The sequence below is a fragment of the Nerophis ophidion genome, linkage group LG24 (genome assembly GCF_033978795.1).
Source record: "Nerophis ophidion isolate RoL-2023_Sa linkage group LG24, RoL_Noph_v1.0, whole genome shotgun sequence".
Taxonomy (NCBI): Eukaryota; Metazoa; Chordata; class Actinopteri; order Syngnathiformes; family Syngnathidae; genus Nerophis; species Nerophis ophidion.
In genome coordinates this window covers 7,775,164-7,790,948 of record NC_084634.1, presented here as the reverse complement: position 1 = coordinate 7,790,948, position 15,785 = coordinate 7,775,164, and the positions used below count along the sequence as shown (strand labels likewise).

Sequence of the window (15,785 nt, the reverse complement as noted above, 5' to 3'; positions counted from 1 at the left end):
GTTGCTTATATGAGTGTTTTAGTAGTGTGTGAGAACATTTCATTTATGTGTAAGAGCATATTTTTTCAGTTGTTTATGTGAATGTTTCAGTTGTTTATATGAGTGTTTCAGTAGTGTGTGTGAGAGCATTTCACATATATGTGTAAGAGCATAGTTTTTCAGCTATTTATGTGAGAGTTTCAGTTGTGTATATGAGTGTTTTAGTAGTGTGTGAGAACATTTCATTTATGTGTTAGAGCATATTTTTTCAGTTGTTTATGTGAATGTTTCAGTTGTTTATATGAGTGTTTCAGTAGTGTGTGTGAGAGCATTTCACATATATGTGTAAGAGCATAATTTTTCAGCTGTTTATGTGAGAGTTTCAGTTGTTTATATGAGTGTTTTAGTAGTGTGTGAGAACATTTCATTTATGTGTAAGAGCATATTTTTTCAGTTGTTTATGTGAATGGTTCAGTTGTTTATATGAGTGTTTCAGTAGTGTGTGTGAGAGCATTTCACATATATGTGTAAGAGCATAATTTTTCAGCTGTTTATGTGAGAGTTTCAGTTGTTCATATGAGTGTTTTAGTAGTGTGTGAGAACATTTCATTTATGTGTAAGAGCATATTTTTTCAGTTGTTTATGTGAATGTTTCAGTTGTTTATACGAGTGTTTCAGTAGTGTGTGTGAGAGCATTTCACATATATGTGTAAGAGCATAATTTTTCAGCTGTTTATGTGAGAGTTTCAGTTGTGTATATGAGTGTTTTAGTAGTGTGTGAGAACATTTCATTTATGAGTAAGAGCATATTTTTTCAGTTGTTTATGTGAATGTTTCAGTTGTTTATATGAGTGTTTCAGTAGTGTGTGTGAGAGCATTTCACATATATGTGTAAGAGCATACTTTTTCAGCTGTTTATGTGAGTTTCAGTTTTTCATTTTAGTGTTTTAGTAGTGTGTGAGAACATTTCATTCATGTGTAAGAGCAGATTTTTTCAGTTGTTTATGTGAATGTTTCAGTTGTTTATATGAGTGTTTCAGTAGTGTCTGTGAGAGCATTTCACATATATGTGTAAGAGCATAATTTTTCAGCTGTTTATGTGAGGGTTTCAGTTGTGTATATGAGTGTTTTAGTAGTGTGTGAGAACATTTCATTCATGTGTAAGAGCATATTTTTTCAGTTGTTTATGTGAATGTTTCAGTTGTTTATATGAGTGTTTCAGTAGTGTGTGTGAGAGCATTTCACCTATATGTGTAAGAGCATAATTTTTCAGCTGTTTTTGTGAGAGAGTTTCAGTTGTTTATGTGAGTGTTTCAGTAGTGTGTGTGAGAGCATTTTACTTGTGTGTGTGAGAGCATTTTACTTGTGTGTTCGAGGGCATAATTTTTCAGTTGTTTATGTGAGTGTTTCAGTAGTGTAAGTAAAAAGTAATTCTGAATAATGTCCCTAAAAATCCCGCATATGTCGGATCTTTTCAGCATACAATTCAGTGCAGTTGTGATTTATAACGAGACGCGTGCGTACCAGTGTGATATGCAATTTTCGAGCGTAAATTGTATGATTTTGTGCATACTCTATGTTTTGCGTCGAGTCCCCCAAACACCATTACACACGATGTCCCAGATCATGTGACCGTGGCGCACTGACCGTGTGACCGCAGAGCTGCTGCTGTAAACGAGTCCTGGACTGGAGCTGCAGGTTTTGCTCCAAGTGTTCAGAGGCCAGAGCGAGCAAATCCTTGCTGCCCCACAACAGCCGCTCGCAGTGCTTCAGCGCCTCCTCGTCGCTCCCCAGTGGCTCCTCGCTGAAGGAGCGAACGCCGGGCGGGGAGCCACGCGGACCGCCGTGGACTTCGACCTGCACAGGTGAACACGGCGGCTCAATCACCTGGCATGTGACGTCATCTGCTCGCGGCGGCAACACACCTGTGGCGCGGTCACCTCCATGTTAGGATCCACACCGTCAGCCGGATCCTGCGTGGATGTCACAACCTGGAACAACATCAGTTGTTTAGTGGGGTTTCACTATATGGCAAATATTTATGACAGTGTTGTTAAGTGGGGTTTCACTATATGGCACATGTTTATGACAGTTTTGTTTAGTGGGGTTTCACTATATGGCACATGTTTATGACAGTTTTGTTTAGTGGGGTTTCACTATATGGCACATTATTATGACAGTGTTGTTTAGTGGGGTTTCACTATATGGCACATTATTATGACAGTGTTGTTTAGTGGGGTTTCACTATATGGCACATTATTATGACAGTGTTCTTTAGTGAGGTTTCACTATATGGCACATTATTATGACAGTGTTTTTTAGTGGGGTTTCACTATATGGCATATTATTATGACAGTGTTGTTTAGAGGGGTTTCACTATATGGCACATTTATGACAGTGTTGTTTAGTGGGGTTTCACTATATGGCACATTATTATGACAGTGTTGTTTAGTAGGGTTTCACTATATGGCATATTATTATGACAGTGTTGTTTAGAGGGGTTTCACTATATGGTACATTTATGACAGTGTTGTTTAGTGGGGTTTCACTATATGGCACATGTTTATGACAGTGTTTTTTAGTAGGGTTTCACTATATGGCACATTATTATGACAGTGTTGTTTAGTGGGGTTTCACTATACGGCACATATTTATGACAGTTATACGGCACATTATTATGACAGTGTTGTTTAGTAGGGTTTCACTATATGGCACATTATTATGACAGTGTTGTTTAGTGGGGTTTCACTATATGGCACATATTTATGACAGTTATATGGCACACTATTATGACAGTGTTGTTTAGTAGGGTTTCACTATATGGCACATTATTATGACAGTGTTGTTTAGTGGGGTTTCACTTTATGGCACATGTTTATGGCAGTGTTCTTTAGTGGGGTTTCACTATATGGCACATGTTTATGGCAGTGTTTTTTAGTGGGGTTTCACTATATGGCACATGTTTATGACAGTTTTGTTTAGTGGGGTTTCACTATATGGCACATTTATGACAGTGTTGTTTAGTGGGGTTTCACTATATGGCACATTACTATGACAGTGTTGTTTAGTAGGGTTTCACTATATGGCATATTATTATGACGGTGTTGTTTAGAGGGGTTTCACTATATGGCACATTTATGACAGTGTTGTTTAGTGGGGTTTCACTATATGGCACATGTTTATGACAGTGTTTTTTAGTAGGGTTTCACTATATGGCACATTATTATGACAGTGTTGTTTAGTGGGGTTTCACTATATGGCACATATTTATGACAGTGTTGTTTAGTGGGGTTTCACTATATGGCACATTATTATGACAGTGTTGTTTAGTGGGGTTTAGCTATATGGCACATGTTTATGACAGTGTTGTTTAGTGGGGTTTCACTATATGGCACATATTTATGACAGTGTTGTTTAGTGGGGTTTCACTATATGGCACATTATTATGACAGTGTTGTTTAGTGGGGTTTCACTATATGGCACATATTTATGACAGTGTTGTTTAGTGGGGTTTCACTATATGGCACATGATTATGACAGTGTTGTTTAGTAGGGTTTCACTATATGGCACATGTTTATGACAGTGTTGTTTCATAGGGTTTCACTATATGGCACATGTTTGTGACAGTGATGTTTAGTGTGGTTTCACTATACGGCACATGTTTATGACAGTGTTGTTTAGTGGGGTTTCACTATATGGCACATGTTTATGACAGTGTTGTTTAGTGGGGTTTCACTATATGGCACATGATTATGACAGTGTTTTTTAGTGGGGTTTCACTATATGGCACATGTTTATGACAGTGTTGTTTAGTGGGGTTTCACTATATGGCACATATTTATGACAGTGTTGTTTAGTGGGGTTTCACTATACGGCACATGTTTATGACAGTGATGGCGTCCTTTGTGTGACATGTATGGCTGTTGAGTAAGTATGGCCTTCATTCGCCCGGGTGCAGTGTGTTCAAAGTCAAGATAATTGTGTCATTAGTTAACTTCCGGGCACGATGAAATCTTGACTAGGCTTTATTAGTTGCAGACTTAATGATATTTGACTACTTTATTAAATAGATCGGACCCTACTTGCCACAAAATTAGCATTAAAAAAAGGAACGGATGGATGCAAGATTGTTTTTTCAAAAATTATTTTTACAGATTGAAAATTGCCATCAATCCAACGTGGGTGCTCGGCCTTGTCCGTGGGTGCTCGGGCCCCGAAGCACCCACGGGATTCGTGCCTATGTATCTAACTGCGAGGTATTTAAATTTAGTCCTGTCAGAATAACTGTATCTAAATTATCACAAAATTTGGTGTTTCAATGAGTTTTTGGCGAGCAGACAAAAACTGTCTTTGATCCCACCAAGAAGAAGGCTTTTAAAATCCACTGTGTAGGATGGGAAGCAACATGAAAGTGTTCTATTTCTTCGATGTATTGTAATCAACAGAAAGATATTGTCTTGACTCGAGATCTACAAAGCGAAGAGGAAACAGGACCTGATTTCCCTCAAGGCGACCTGTTCTTTGAACTGTTTGTAATCAAAGGCAATGGCTGTTTATGACCCTTGTCCCTTAGAAACAGATTTTGCCATGTTATCAGGGAAAGTCCCAATAAAAGAGGAGGCGTAAAATCAGAACGTGGTGAGACTGTACAAAGAGTACAGTCCAGACGTCTCTCCTCAATTGAGCCAAATTTAATTCTGTCTCTGTTTAAATCCTTGCTTCTTGTCTTGTTTAATAGATGTCATCAGTGTTTGAACCTGACAGTCCGTAGTTTGGACACCCCCTGAAATAGATCATTATTAAAACGAAAGCCGCACCTGTTGCGTAGACTTTTGCTCTCGCAGCTTTTCAAGTTCCGTTTCTCGGCTGATCAGCGCCGCCCGCACCGCCGGGAGGATCCTGCAGAGGACGTCCACGCACTGCCGGACACCCGTGGAGGACCCCAGTACGCGGGTCACCGTCGCCAATTCGCCCTGAAGGGCGGACAGGTCTGCGGCCAGAGTCTGGAAGAGAAAACGGCGTCGGAAAAAAAACACGTAACTCTGCTTCCGAATTGTCTTGGTTTGCCCCACCTGCAAGTGGACTGGTCCCTGGTGGTCTTCGTGCACAACTTCCTCCAGGGAGCGCGGCGTATGGTTGATGGAGGACAGGAAGACGCAGAGCTCGTGCAGTACGTGAAGGACGTCCTCCTCAAGGGGGGCGTCCGCAGTCGATGTCGTCTGCGGCTCATTGAAGGATGAGCAATTATTGAGTTAAAGTCAGAGCAACTCCAGGAAGGCTGTCCCATCCCGGCCAACATCAGCTCACCTCGGCCGACCGTCCCAGATCCCGGAGGCGTCCCACGTGAGCGCGGAGCTCTTTAAGGCGTCCCGCCGCTCCGTCCCGACTCCTGGCAGATGAGTTTGTCACCTTCACGCCGACAAGAAAAGTGAAAGGAAAAAAGGAGCTGAGAGGAACACGCTAGACTCATCAGGCCCCGCAGGATGTCCCTTAACGCGGAGGAGACTCCGAGGAGGTGATAATCAAGCGTGGCGGGGGGGCGGGGGCGGGGGGACCAATTTGTCCGGCGGCGAAGAGTGAGAATGGAGCCCGTGGGGGGGTCCTACCTCGGAGGCAGGAAGCAGCCAGCTCTCCTCCACAGCCAGCAGGCGACCGTGAAGGCCGTCCCACGTCTCAGCGGCGCCGTGGTCCTCGTCCTCGGCGGGACACCTCCTGCGGGGGGGGGGGGGGGGGGGGGGGGGGGGGGGGGGGGGGGGGCACGTTAACACACACACCTTCACACTTTCTTTTTACACTTCTTCAACAAAAACTACCCCCGGGACTACTTCGATGGCCGTCCAACAATAGTACAAAAAAATAATTTGCAGTATTAAAAGTCTTGATTTAAATGATTATTATTTATCTAGGTGGGCGTGGCTTTTTCTGTTGTTGACATAGCACACATTTAATGGTGGCAGTCATCCTCCTGATGAGCTACTATTGCATGTGACTTGGCTCTTTTATTATTATGGTAACACTTTAGTATGGGGAACATATTCACCGTTAATTAGTTGCTTATTAACATGAAAATTAGTAAAATAATGGCTCTTAATTAGTCATTATTAAGTACTTATGAATGCCTTATTTTGCATGGCCTTAACCCTAAATAAAGTCTTAGTTTCTAACAATATGTTCCCCTAGTGTCCAAATAACTCTTAATTAAGTCTGTGTTACATACAATATGTTCCCCTAGTGTCCAAATAACTCTCAATTAAGTCTGTGTTACTTACAATATGTTCCCCTAGTGTCCGAATAACTGTAAATTAACTATTTGTTTCTTACAATATGTTCCCCTAGTGACCAAATAACTCTTAATTGAGTCTGTGTTACTTACAATTTGTTCCCTTAGTGTCCAAATAACTCTCAATTAAGTCTGTTTCTTACAATATGTACACTTAGTGTCCCAATAACTCTTAATTAAATCTGTGTTACTTACATTGGGTTCTCCTACTGTCCCAATAACTCTTAATTAAGTCTGTGTTACTTACAATTTGTTCCCCCTAGTGTCCAAATAACTCTCAATTTAATATGTGTTTCTTACAATATGTTCCCCTAGTGTCCAAATAACTCTCAATTAAGTCTGTGTTTCTTACAATATGTTCCCCTAGTGTCAAAATAATTCTCAATTAAGTCTGTGTTTCTTACAATATGTTCACCTAGTGTCCCAATAACTCTTAATTAAGTCTGTGTTACTTACAATATGTTACCCCAGTGTCCAAATAACTCTAAATTAACTATTTTATTCTTACAATATGTTCCCCTAGTGTCCAAATAACTTTCAATTAAGTCTGTGTTTCTTACAATATGTTCCCCTAGTGTCCAAATACCTCTAAATTAAGTCTGTGTTACATACAATATGTTCCCCTAGTGTCCGAATAACTGTAAATTAACTATTTGTTTCTTACAATATGTTCCCCTAGTGTCCCAATAACTCTTAATTAAGTCTGTGTTACTTACATTGTGTTCCCCTAGTGTCCCAATAACTCTTAATTAAGTCTGTGTTACTTACAATTTGTTCCCCCTAGTGTCCCAATAACTCTTAATTAAGTCTGTGTTACTTACAATTTGTTCCCCCTAGTGTCCAATTAACTCTCAATTTAATATGTGTTTCTTACAATATGTTCCCCTAGTGTCCAAATACCTCTAAATTAAGTCTGTGTTACTTACAATATGTTCCCCTAGTGTCCAAATATCTCTCAATTAAGTCTGTGTTTCTTACAATATGTTCCCCTAGTGTCCAAATACCTCTAAATTAAGTCTGTGTTACTTACAATATGTTCCCCTAGTGTCCGAATAACTGTAAATTAACTATTTGTTTCTTACAATATGTTCCCCTAGTGTCCAAATAACTCTTAATTAAGTCTGTGTTACTTACAATTTGTTCCCTTAGTGTCCAAATAACTCTCAATTAAGTCTGTGTTTCTTACAATATGTACACTTAGTGTCCCAATAACTCTTAATTAAGTCTGTTACTTACATTGTGTTCCCCTAGTGTCCCAATAACTCTTAATTAAGTCTGTGTTACTTACAATTTGTTCCCCCTAGTGTCCAAATAACTCTCAATTTAGTATGTTTCTTACAATATGTTCCCCTAGTGTCCAAATAACTCTAAATTAACTATTTTATTCTGACAATATGTTCCCCTAGTGTCCAAATAACTCTCAATTAAGTATGTTTTTCTCACAATATGTTCCCCTAGTGTCCAAATAACTCTAAAGTAAGTCAGTGTTACATACAATATGTCCCCCTAGTGTCCAAATAACTCAAAATTAAGTCTGTGTTACTAACAATATGTTCCCCTAGTGTCCGAATAACTGTAAATTAACTATTTGTTTCTTACAATATGTTCCCCTAGTGTCCAAATAACTCTTAATTGAGTCTGTGTTCCTTACAATTTGTTCCCTTAGTGTCCAAATAACTCTCAATTAAGTCTGTTTCTTACAATATGTACACTTAGTGTCCCAATAACTCTTAATTAAATCTGTGTTACTTACATTGTGTTCCCCTAGTGTCCCAATAACTCTTAATTAAGTCTGTGTTACTTACAATTTGTTCCCCCTAGTGTCCAAATAACTCTCAATTTAATATGTGTTTCTTACAATATGTTCCCCTAGTGTCCAAATAACTCTCAATTAAGTCTGTGTTTCTTACAATATGTTCCCCTAGTGTCAAAATAATTCTCAATTAAGTCTGTGTTTCTTACAATATGTTCACCTAGTGTCCCAATAACTCTTAATTAAGTCTGTGTTACTTACAATATGTTACCCCAGTGTCCAAATAACTCTAAATTAACTATTTTATTCTTACAATATGTTCCCCTAGTGTCCAAATAACTTTCAATTAAGTCTGTGTTTCTTACAATATGTTCCCCTAGTGTCCAAATACCTCTAAATTAAGTCTGTGTTACATACAATATGTTCCCCTAGTGTCCGAATAACTGTAAATTAACTATTTGTTTCTTACAATATGTTCCCCTAGTGTCCCAATAACTCTTAATTAAGTCTGTGTTACTTACATTGTGTTCCCCTAGTGTCCCAATAACTCTTAATTAAGTCTGTGTTACTTACAATTTGTTCCCCCTAGTGTCCCAATAACTCTTAATTAAGTCTGTGTTACTTACAATTTGTTCCCCCTAGTGTCCAATTAACTCTCAATTTAATATGTGTTTCTTACAATATGTTCCTCTAGTGTCCAAATACCTCTAAATTAAGTCTGTGTTACTTACAATATGTTCCCCTAGTGTCCAAATATCTCTCAATTAAGTCTGTGTTTCTTACAATATGTTCCCCTAGTGTCCAAATACCTCTAAATTAAGTCTGTGTTACTTACAATATGTTCCCCTAGTGTCCGAATAACTGTAAATTAACTATTTGTTTCTTACAATATGTTCCCCTAGTGTCCAAATAACTCTTAATTAAGTCTGTGTTACTTACAATTTGTTCCCTTAGTGTCCAAATAACTCTCAATTAAGTCTTTGTTTCTTACAATATGTACACTTAGTGTCCCAATAACTCTTAATTAAGTCTGTTACTTACATTGTGTTCCCCTAGTGTCCCAATAACTCTTAATTAAGTCTGTGTTACTTACAATTTGTTCCCCCTAGTGTCCAAATAACTCTCAATTTAGTATGTTTCTTACAATATGTTCCCCTAGTGTCCAAATAACTCTAAATTAACTATTTTATTCTGACAATATGTTCCCCTAGTGTCCAAATAACTCTCAATTAAGTATGTTTTTCTCACAATATGTTCCCCTAGTGTCCAAATAACTCTAAAGTAAGTCAGTGTTACATACAATATGTCCCCCTAGTGTCCAAATAACTCAAAATTAAGTCTGTGTTACTAACAATATGTTCCCCTAGTGTCCGAATAACTGTAAATTAACTATTTGTTTCTTACAATATGTTCCCCTAGTGTCCAAATAACTCTTAATTGAGTCTGTGTTCCTTACAATTTGTTCCCTTAGTGTCCAAATAACTCTCAATTAAGTCTGTTTCTTACAATATGTACACTTAGTGTCCCAATAACTCTTAATTAAATCTGTGTTACTTACATTGTGTTCCCCTAGTGTCCCAATAACTCTTAATTAAGTCTGTGTTACTTACAATTTGTTCCCCCTAGTGTCCAAATAACTCTCAATTTAATATGTGTTTCTTACAATATGTTCCCCTAGTGTCCAAATAACTCTCAATTAAGTCTGTGTTTCTTACAATATGTTCCCCTAGTGTCAAAATAATTCTCAATTAAGTCTGTGTTTCTTACAATATGTTCACCTAGTGTCCCAATAACTCTTAATTAAGTCTGTGTTACTTACAATATGTTACCCCAGTGTCCAAATAACTCTAAATTAACTATTTTATTCTTACAATATGTTCCCCTAGTGTCCAAATAACTTTCAATTAAGTCTGTGTTTCTTACAATATGTTCCCCTGGTGTCCAAATACCTCTAAATTAAGTCTGTGTTACATACAATATGTTCCCCTAGTGTCCGAATAACTGTAAATTAACTATTTGTTTCTTACAATATGTTCCCCTAGTGTCCCAATAACTCTTAATTAAGTCTGTGTTACTTACATTGTGTTCCCCTAGTGTCCCAATAACTCTTAATTAAGTCTGTGTTACTTACAATTTGTTCCCCCTAGTGTCCCAATAACTCTTAATTAAGTCTGTGTTACTTACAATTTGTTCCCCCTAGTGTCCAATTAACTCTCAATTTAATATGTGTTTCTTACAATATGTTCCCCTAGTGTCCAAATACCTCTAAATTAAGTCTGTATTACTTACAATATGTTCCACTAGTGTCCAAATATCTCTCAATTAAGTCTGTGTTTCTTACAATATGTTCCCCTAGTGTCCAAATACCTCTAAATTAAGTCTGTGTTACTTACAATATGTTCCCCTAGTGTCCGAATAACTGTAAATTAACTATTTGTTTCTTACAATATGTTCCCCTAGTGTCCAAATAACTCTTAATTAAGTCTGTGTTACTTACAATTTGTTCCCTTAGTGTCCAAATAACTCTCAATTAAGTCTGTGTTTCTTACAATATGTACACTTAGTGTCCCAATAACTCTTAATTAAGTCTGTTACTTACATTGTGTTCCCCTAGTGTCCCAATAACTCTTAATTAAGTCTGTGTTACTTACAATTTGTTCCCCCTAGTGTCCAAATAACTCTCAATTTAGTATGTTTCTTACAATATGTTCCCCTAGTGTCCAAATAACTCTAAATTAACAATTTTATTCTGACAATATGTTCCCCTAGTGTCCAAATAACTCTCAATTAAGTAGGTTTTTCTCACAATATGTTCCCCTAGTGTCCAAATAACTCTAAAGTAAGTCAGTGTTACATACAATATGTCCCCCTAGTGTCCAAATAACTCTAAAATAAGTATTTGCTACTTACACTATGTTCACCTAGTGTCCAAATACCTCTAAAGTCAGTCTGTGTTACATATAATATGTTCCCCTAGTGTCCAAATAACTCTAAATTAACTATTTTATTCTTACAATATGTTCCCCTAGTGTCCAAGTAACTCTAAATTAACTATCTTATTCTTACAATATGTTCCCCTAGTTTCCAAATAACTATCAATTAAGTCTGTGTTTTTTATAATATGTTCCCCTAGTGTCCAAATAACTTTCAATTAAGTCTGTGTTTCTTACAATATGTTCCCCTAGTGTCCAAATACCTCTAAATTAAGTCTGTGTTACTTACAATATGTTCCCCTAGTGTCCAAATACCTCCAAATTAAGTCTGTGTTACAAACAATATGTTCCCCTAGTGTCCAAATAACTCTAATATAACTATTTGTTTCTTACAATATGTTCCCCTAGTGTCCAAATAACTCTAAATTGACTATTTTATTCTTACAATATGTTCACCTTGTATCCAAATAAGTCTAAAGTAAGTCAGTGTTACATACAATATGTCCCCCTAGTGTGTCCCCCTAGTGTCCAAATAACTCTAAATTAAGTATTTGCTACTTAAACTGTTCACCTAGTGTCCAAATACCTCTAAAGTAAGTCTGTGTTACAAATAATATGTTCACCTAGTGTCCAAATAACTCTAAATTAAGTATTTGCTACTTAAACTATGTTCACCTAGTGTCCAAATACCTCTAAAGTAAGTCTGTGTTACATATAATATGTTCCCCTAGTGTCCAAATAACTCTAAATTAACTATTTTATTCTTACAATATGTTCCCCTAGTGTCCAAATAACTCTCAATTTAGTCTGTGTTTCTTACAATATGTTCCCCTAGTGTCCAAATAATTCTCAATTAAGTCTGTGTTTCTTACAATATGTTCCCCTAGTGTCCAAATACCTCTAAATTAAGTCTGTGTTACTTACAATATGTTCCCCTAGTGTCCAAATACCTCCAAATTAAGTCTGTGTTATAAACAATATGTTCCCCTAGTGTCCAAATAACTCTAATATAACTATTTGTTTCTTACAATATCCCTAGTGTCCAAATAACTCTCAATTAAATCTGTGTTTCTTAAAATATGTTCCCCTAGTGTCCAAATAACTCTCAATTAAGTCTGTGTTTCTTACAGTATGTTCCCCTAGTGTCCAAATAACTCTCAATTAAGTCTGTGTTTCTTACAATATGTTCCCCTAGTGTCCAAATACCTCCAAATTAAGTCTGTGTTACAAACAATATGTTCCCCTAGTGTCCAAATACCTCCAAATTAAGTCTGTGTTACAAACAATATGTTCCCCTAGTGTCCAAATAACTCTCAATTAAGTCTGTGTTTCTTACAATATGTTCCCCAAGTGTCCAAATAACTCTCAATTAAGTCTGTGTTTCTTACAATATGTTCCCCTAGTGTCCAAATAACTCTCAATTAAGTCTGTGTTTCTTACAATATGTTCCCCTAGTGTCCAAATACCTCCAAATTAAGTCTGTGTTACAAACAATATGTTCCCCTAGTGTCCAAATAACTCTAATATAACTATTTGTTTCTTACAATATCCCTAGTGTCCAAATAACTCTCAATTAAATCTGTGTTTCTTAAAATATGTTCCCCTAGTATCCAAATAACTCTCAATTAAGTCTGTGTTTCTTACAGTATGTTCCCGGTGTCCAAATAACTCCCAATCAAGTCTGTGTTTCTTACGATATGTTCGGATAGTGAACAAATAACTCTAAAGTAAGTCTGTGTTACATACAATATGTTCCCCTAGTGTCCAAATAACTCTCAATTAAGTCTGTGTTTCTTACAATATGTTCGCCTAGTGTCCAAATAACTCTAAATTAACTATTTGTTTCTTACAATATGTTCACCTTGTGTCAAAATAACTCTTTATCAAGTCTGTGTTACATACAATATGTTCCCCTAGTGTCCAAATAACTCTAAATTAAGTCTGTGTTACTTACAATTATAGCTAATATAGACACTTACATCATGTGTTGCATTCATTACAACACTTATATAAGACTTATAAAGTCATTTTGATAGTAGGCTAATATAGCTAATAGACACTTACGTCCTGTGTTGTCTTCATTGTAACACTTATATAATACATTTTCAAAGTCATTTTGATAGTAGGCTAATACAGCTAATATAGACACTTACATCATGTGTTGTCTTAATTTTAACACATATATAAGACTTTTAAAGTCATTTTGATAGTAGGCTAATATAGCTAATATAGACACTTACGTCATGCGTTCCCTTCATTAAGACACTTATATAAGACTTTTAAAGTCATTTTAAAGTAATTTTGATAGTAGGCTAATATAGCTAATGTAGACACGTCATGTGTTGCATTCATTATAAAACTTATTCAAGACTTTTAAAGTTTTTTTGATGGTAGGCTAATACAACTAATATAAACACTTACATCATGTGTTGCCTTCATAATTAAACCTATATACGGCTTTTAATATTTTGCGGCTCCAGACAAGATTTATTTTTTGGTCCAATATGGCTCTTTCAACATTTTGGGTTGCCGACCCCTGAGCTAAGCTATTCAGTTGTGTAATTGGACCTCCGAGCTGCGCTCCAGTCTCACAGGGCAGAATGATGCCTCCGAGAAACAGGGGACGGAGGAACTCGCGCGGTGCGTTCAGGTACCGCAGAAAAGAGTAAGACAACCAAAAGAGGGGAACGCCCACCAGAAAGAATCAATAACAATACATTTCACTTGCAACACACTTTTTCATTTACCTCTTAAGGCTCAAGCTGTTTGTTTTCATGCTTTTTATTTGATTTCTCTTTGCTATTTGGGCTTATTGGACCCTATTTAGAATACAAACTAAAAATAATCTTTTCATATGAAGTACTTAGTCCATAAGTACACAAACGTGTACTTCATGTATAGTGACATGCAAATTTTTATTTTTACACTTTTTTTTTTTCAAATTCCATTGTATGTTGCACTCTTCTGACACCACCAGAAGGCAGTATAAGTGTCCACATAAGTGGCCATAAGACCCCAATTCAGTAGTGTACACAATTTTGGAAATAAGAGCTAAAAGGTGTTGTCCACGCATGTGGCCACTAAGCCTTTAGAGGTTAAATAAATCTTGAAGTGCAAACCGATATTTTAAAACCAAATAAAAACAGATAAAGTACTAAGAGTAAAACGCTATCAGTAAAGCAGAAACCTTCAAAATAGTGTCTGGTAATAATAATCTAACTTTCTGAGCACTTCGTGGCCACAACAACCTTGGCGACTTGTCCAGGGTGTACAAGATTGTAGCTGAGATGGGCTCCAGAAGCCCCCCCGCGATTAGAAATGGGATGGATGGACAACAGTACTAAAAATAGGTATCGTTGAGTACCGATTCCCAGTACCTGCACCGGTTCATATGTGAAAGGTACCCATCCCTATTTTTTATACAATTTAGTTTTTGTCAGACCTTTTGAATTTTTTTTTTTTTACGAATATTATTCTTTTTACATTTTTGACCGATCAATTTAAGTTCTTTAATTTTTGTAAATAATTTCAGAAGAAGCGGTTACCGTGGCGATGGCGGGGCCTGGTTCCGGGGCTGGTGGCCGGGGCGGCGAGCGCTGGCGATGGCCTGCGTCAGACCTCGCTGCTCGCTCAGCTGCTGCTCCAAGTCCTGCGTGGGACACCACAGGACGGTTAGTGACTGGGACAAGGGTCCAAGGTTTGGACTTTTGACTTGTAGAGCGCACTGTTCAGTATCGGTGCCACTGATTGGCCCAGCCTCAGACAGCATTACCGTATATTTCATGTCTACAGAGTTGAAAAAAAGAATTTTTTTTATGCTCTGGCTATGATATTCGATTTGTGTTCAGTGGTTCTTACTTTGCAGAGATGAATTTATCACGGAACCAATTAACAGCGATAAACGAGGGATTTGTACAGGCGAAAACGTGAGTGTTAAATAGGGAGTAAAGAGTCGAATGAGTGTTTTACTGCAAATTTAAATCAAATAAATGATTTTTATAAAATGTTGCAGTCATAAAACAATCTATATCGATGACGATAATCTGTATGAGCTGGATCTGGGGTGATATATAGACACATATATATATATATAGTATGTAACACTCTTCTGACACCACCAGGAGGCAGTATAAGTGTCCACATAAGTGGCCATATATATATATATATATATATATATATATATATATATATATATACATATATATATATATATATATATATATATATATATATATATATATATATATATATATATATATATATATATATATATACATATATATATATATATATATAAATATATATATATATATATAAATACATATACATATATACATACATATATATACATACATATATATACATACATATATATACATACATATATATACATACATATATATATACATACATATATATATACATATATATACATACATATATATATATACATATATATACATACATATATATATATACATATATATATACATATATAGTGTATATATATATACAATATACATACATACATTTATAATATGGGTGGTGTGGCTCGGGTGATAGAGTGGCCGTGCCAGCAACTTGAGGGTTCCAGGTTCGATACCCACTTCCGCCATCCTAGTCACTGCCGCTGTGTCCTTGGGCAAGACACTTTACCCACCTGCTCCCGGTGCCGCCCGCACTGGTTTTAAATGTAACTTAGATATTGGGTTTCCCTATGTAAAAGCGCTTTGAGTCACTAGAGAAAAAGCGCTATATAAATATAATTCACTTCAATTCACAACTGTAGGAAACACAAGAAAGAATAAATTATCCCAAAAAAACATCTTAAGTACTTAA

General features: G+C 36.6%; 1 protein-coding gene across 1 annotated transcript in view; it reads right to left on the bottom strand.

The window, feature by feature from the left end:
* syne2b (spectrin repeat containing, nuclear envelope 2b) overlaps positions 1-15,785 on the bottom strand; it is a 408,840-nt gene that overhangs the window by 152,189 nt on the left and 240,866 nt on the right. Inside the window, exons 81-87 of the mRNA XM_061886295.1 lie at positions 14,492-14,595; positions 5,587-5,692; positions 5,288-5,389; positions 5,053-5,199; positions 4,798-4,983; positions 1,905-1,970; positions 1,627-1,836 (exon numbers count right to left, since the gene is read on the bottom strand). Coding sequence (XP_061742279.1) covers positions 1,627-1,836; positions 1,905-1,970; positions 4,798-4,983; positions 5,053-5,199; positions 5,288-5,389; positions 5,587-5,692; positions 14,492-14,595 — 921 coding nt within the window. The remainder of the gene's footprint in view (positions 1-1,626; positions 1,837-1,904; positions 1,971-4,797; positions 4,984-5,052; positions 5,200-5,287; positions 5,390-5,586; positions 5,693-14,491; positions 14,596-15,785) is intronic.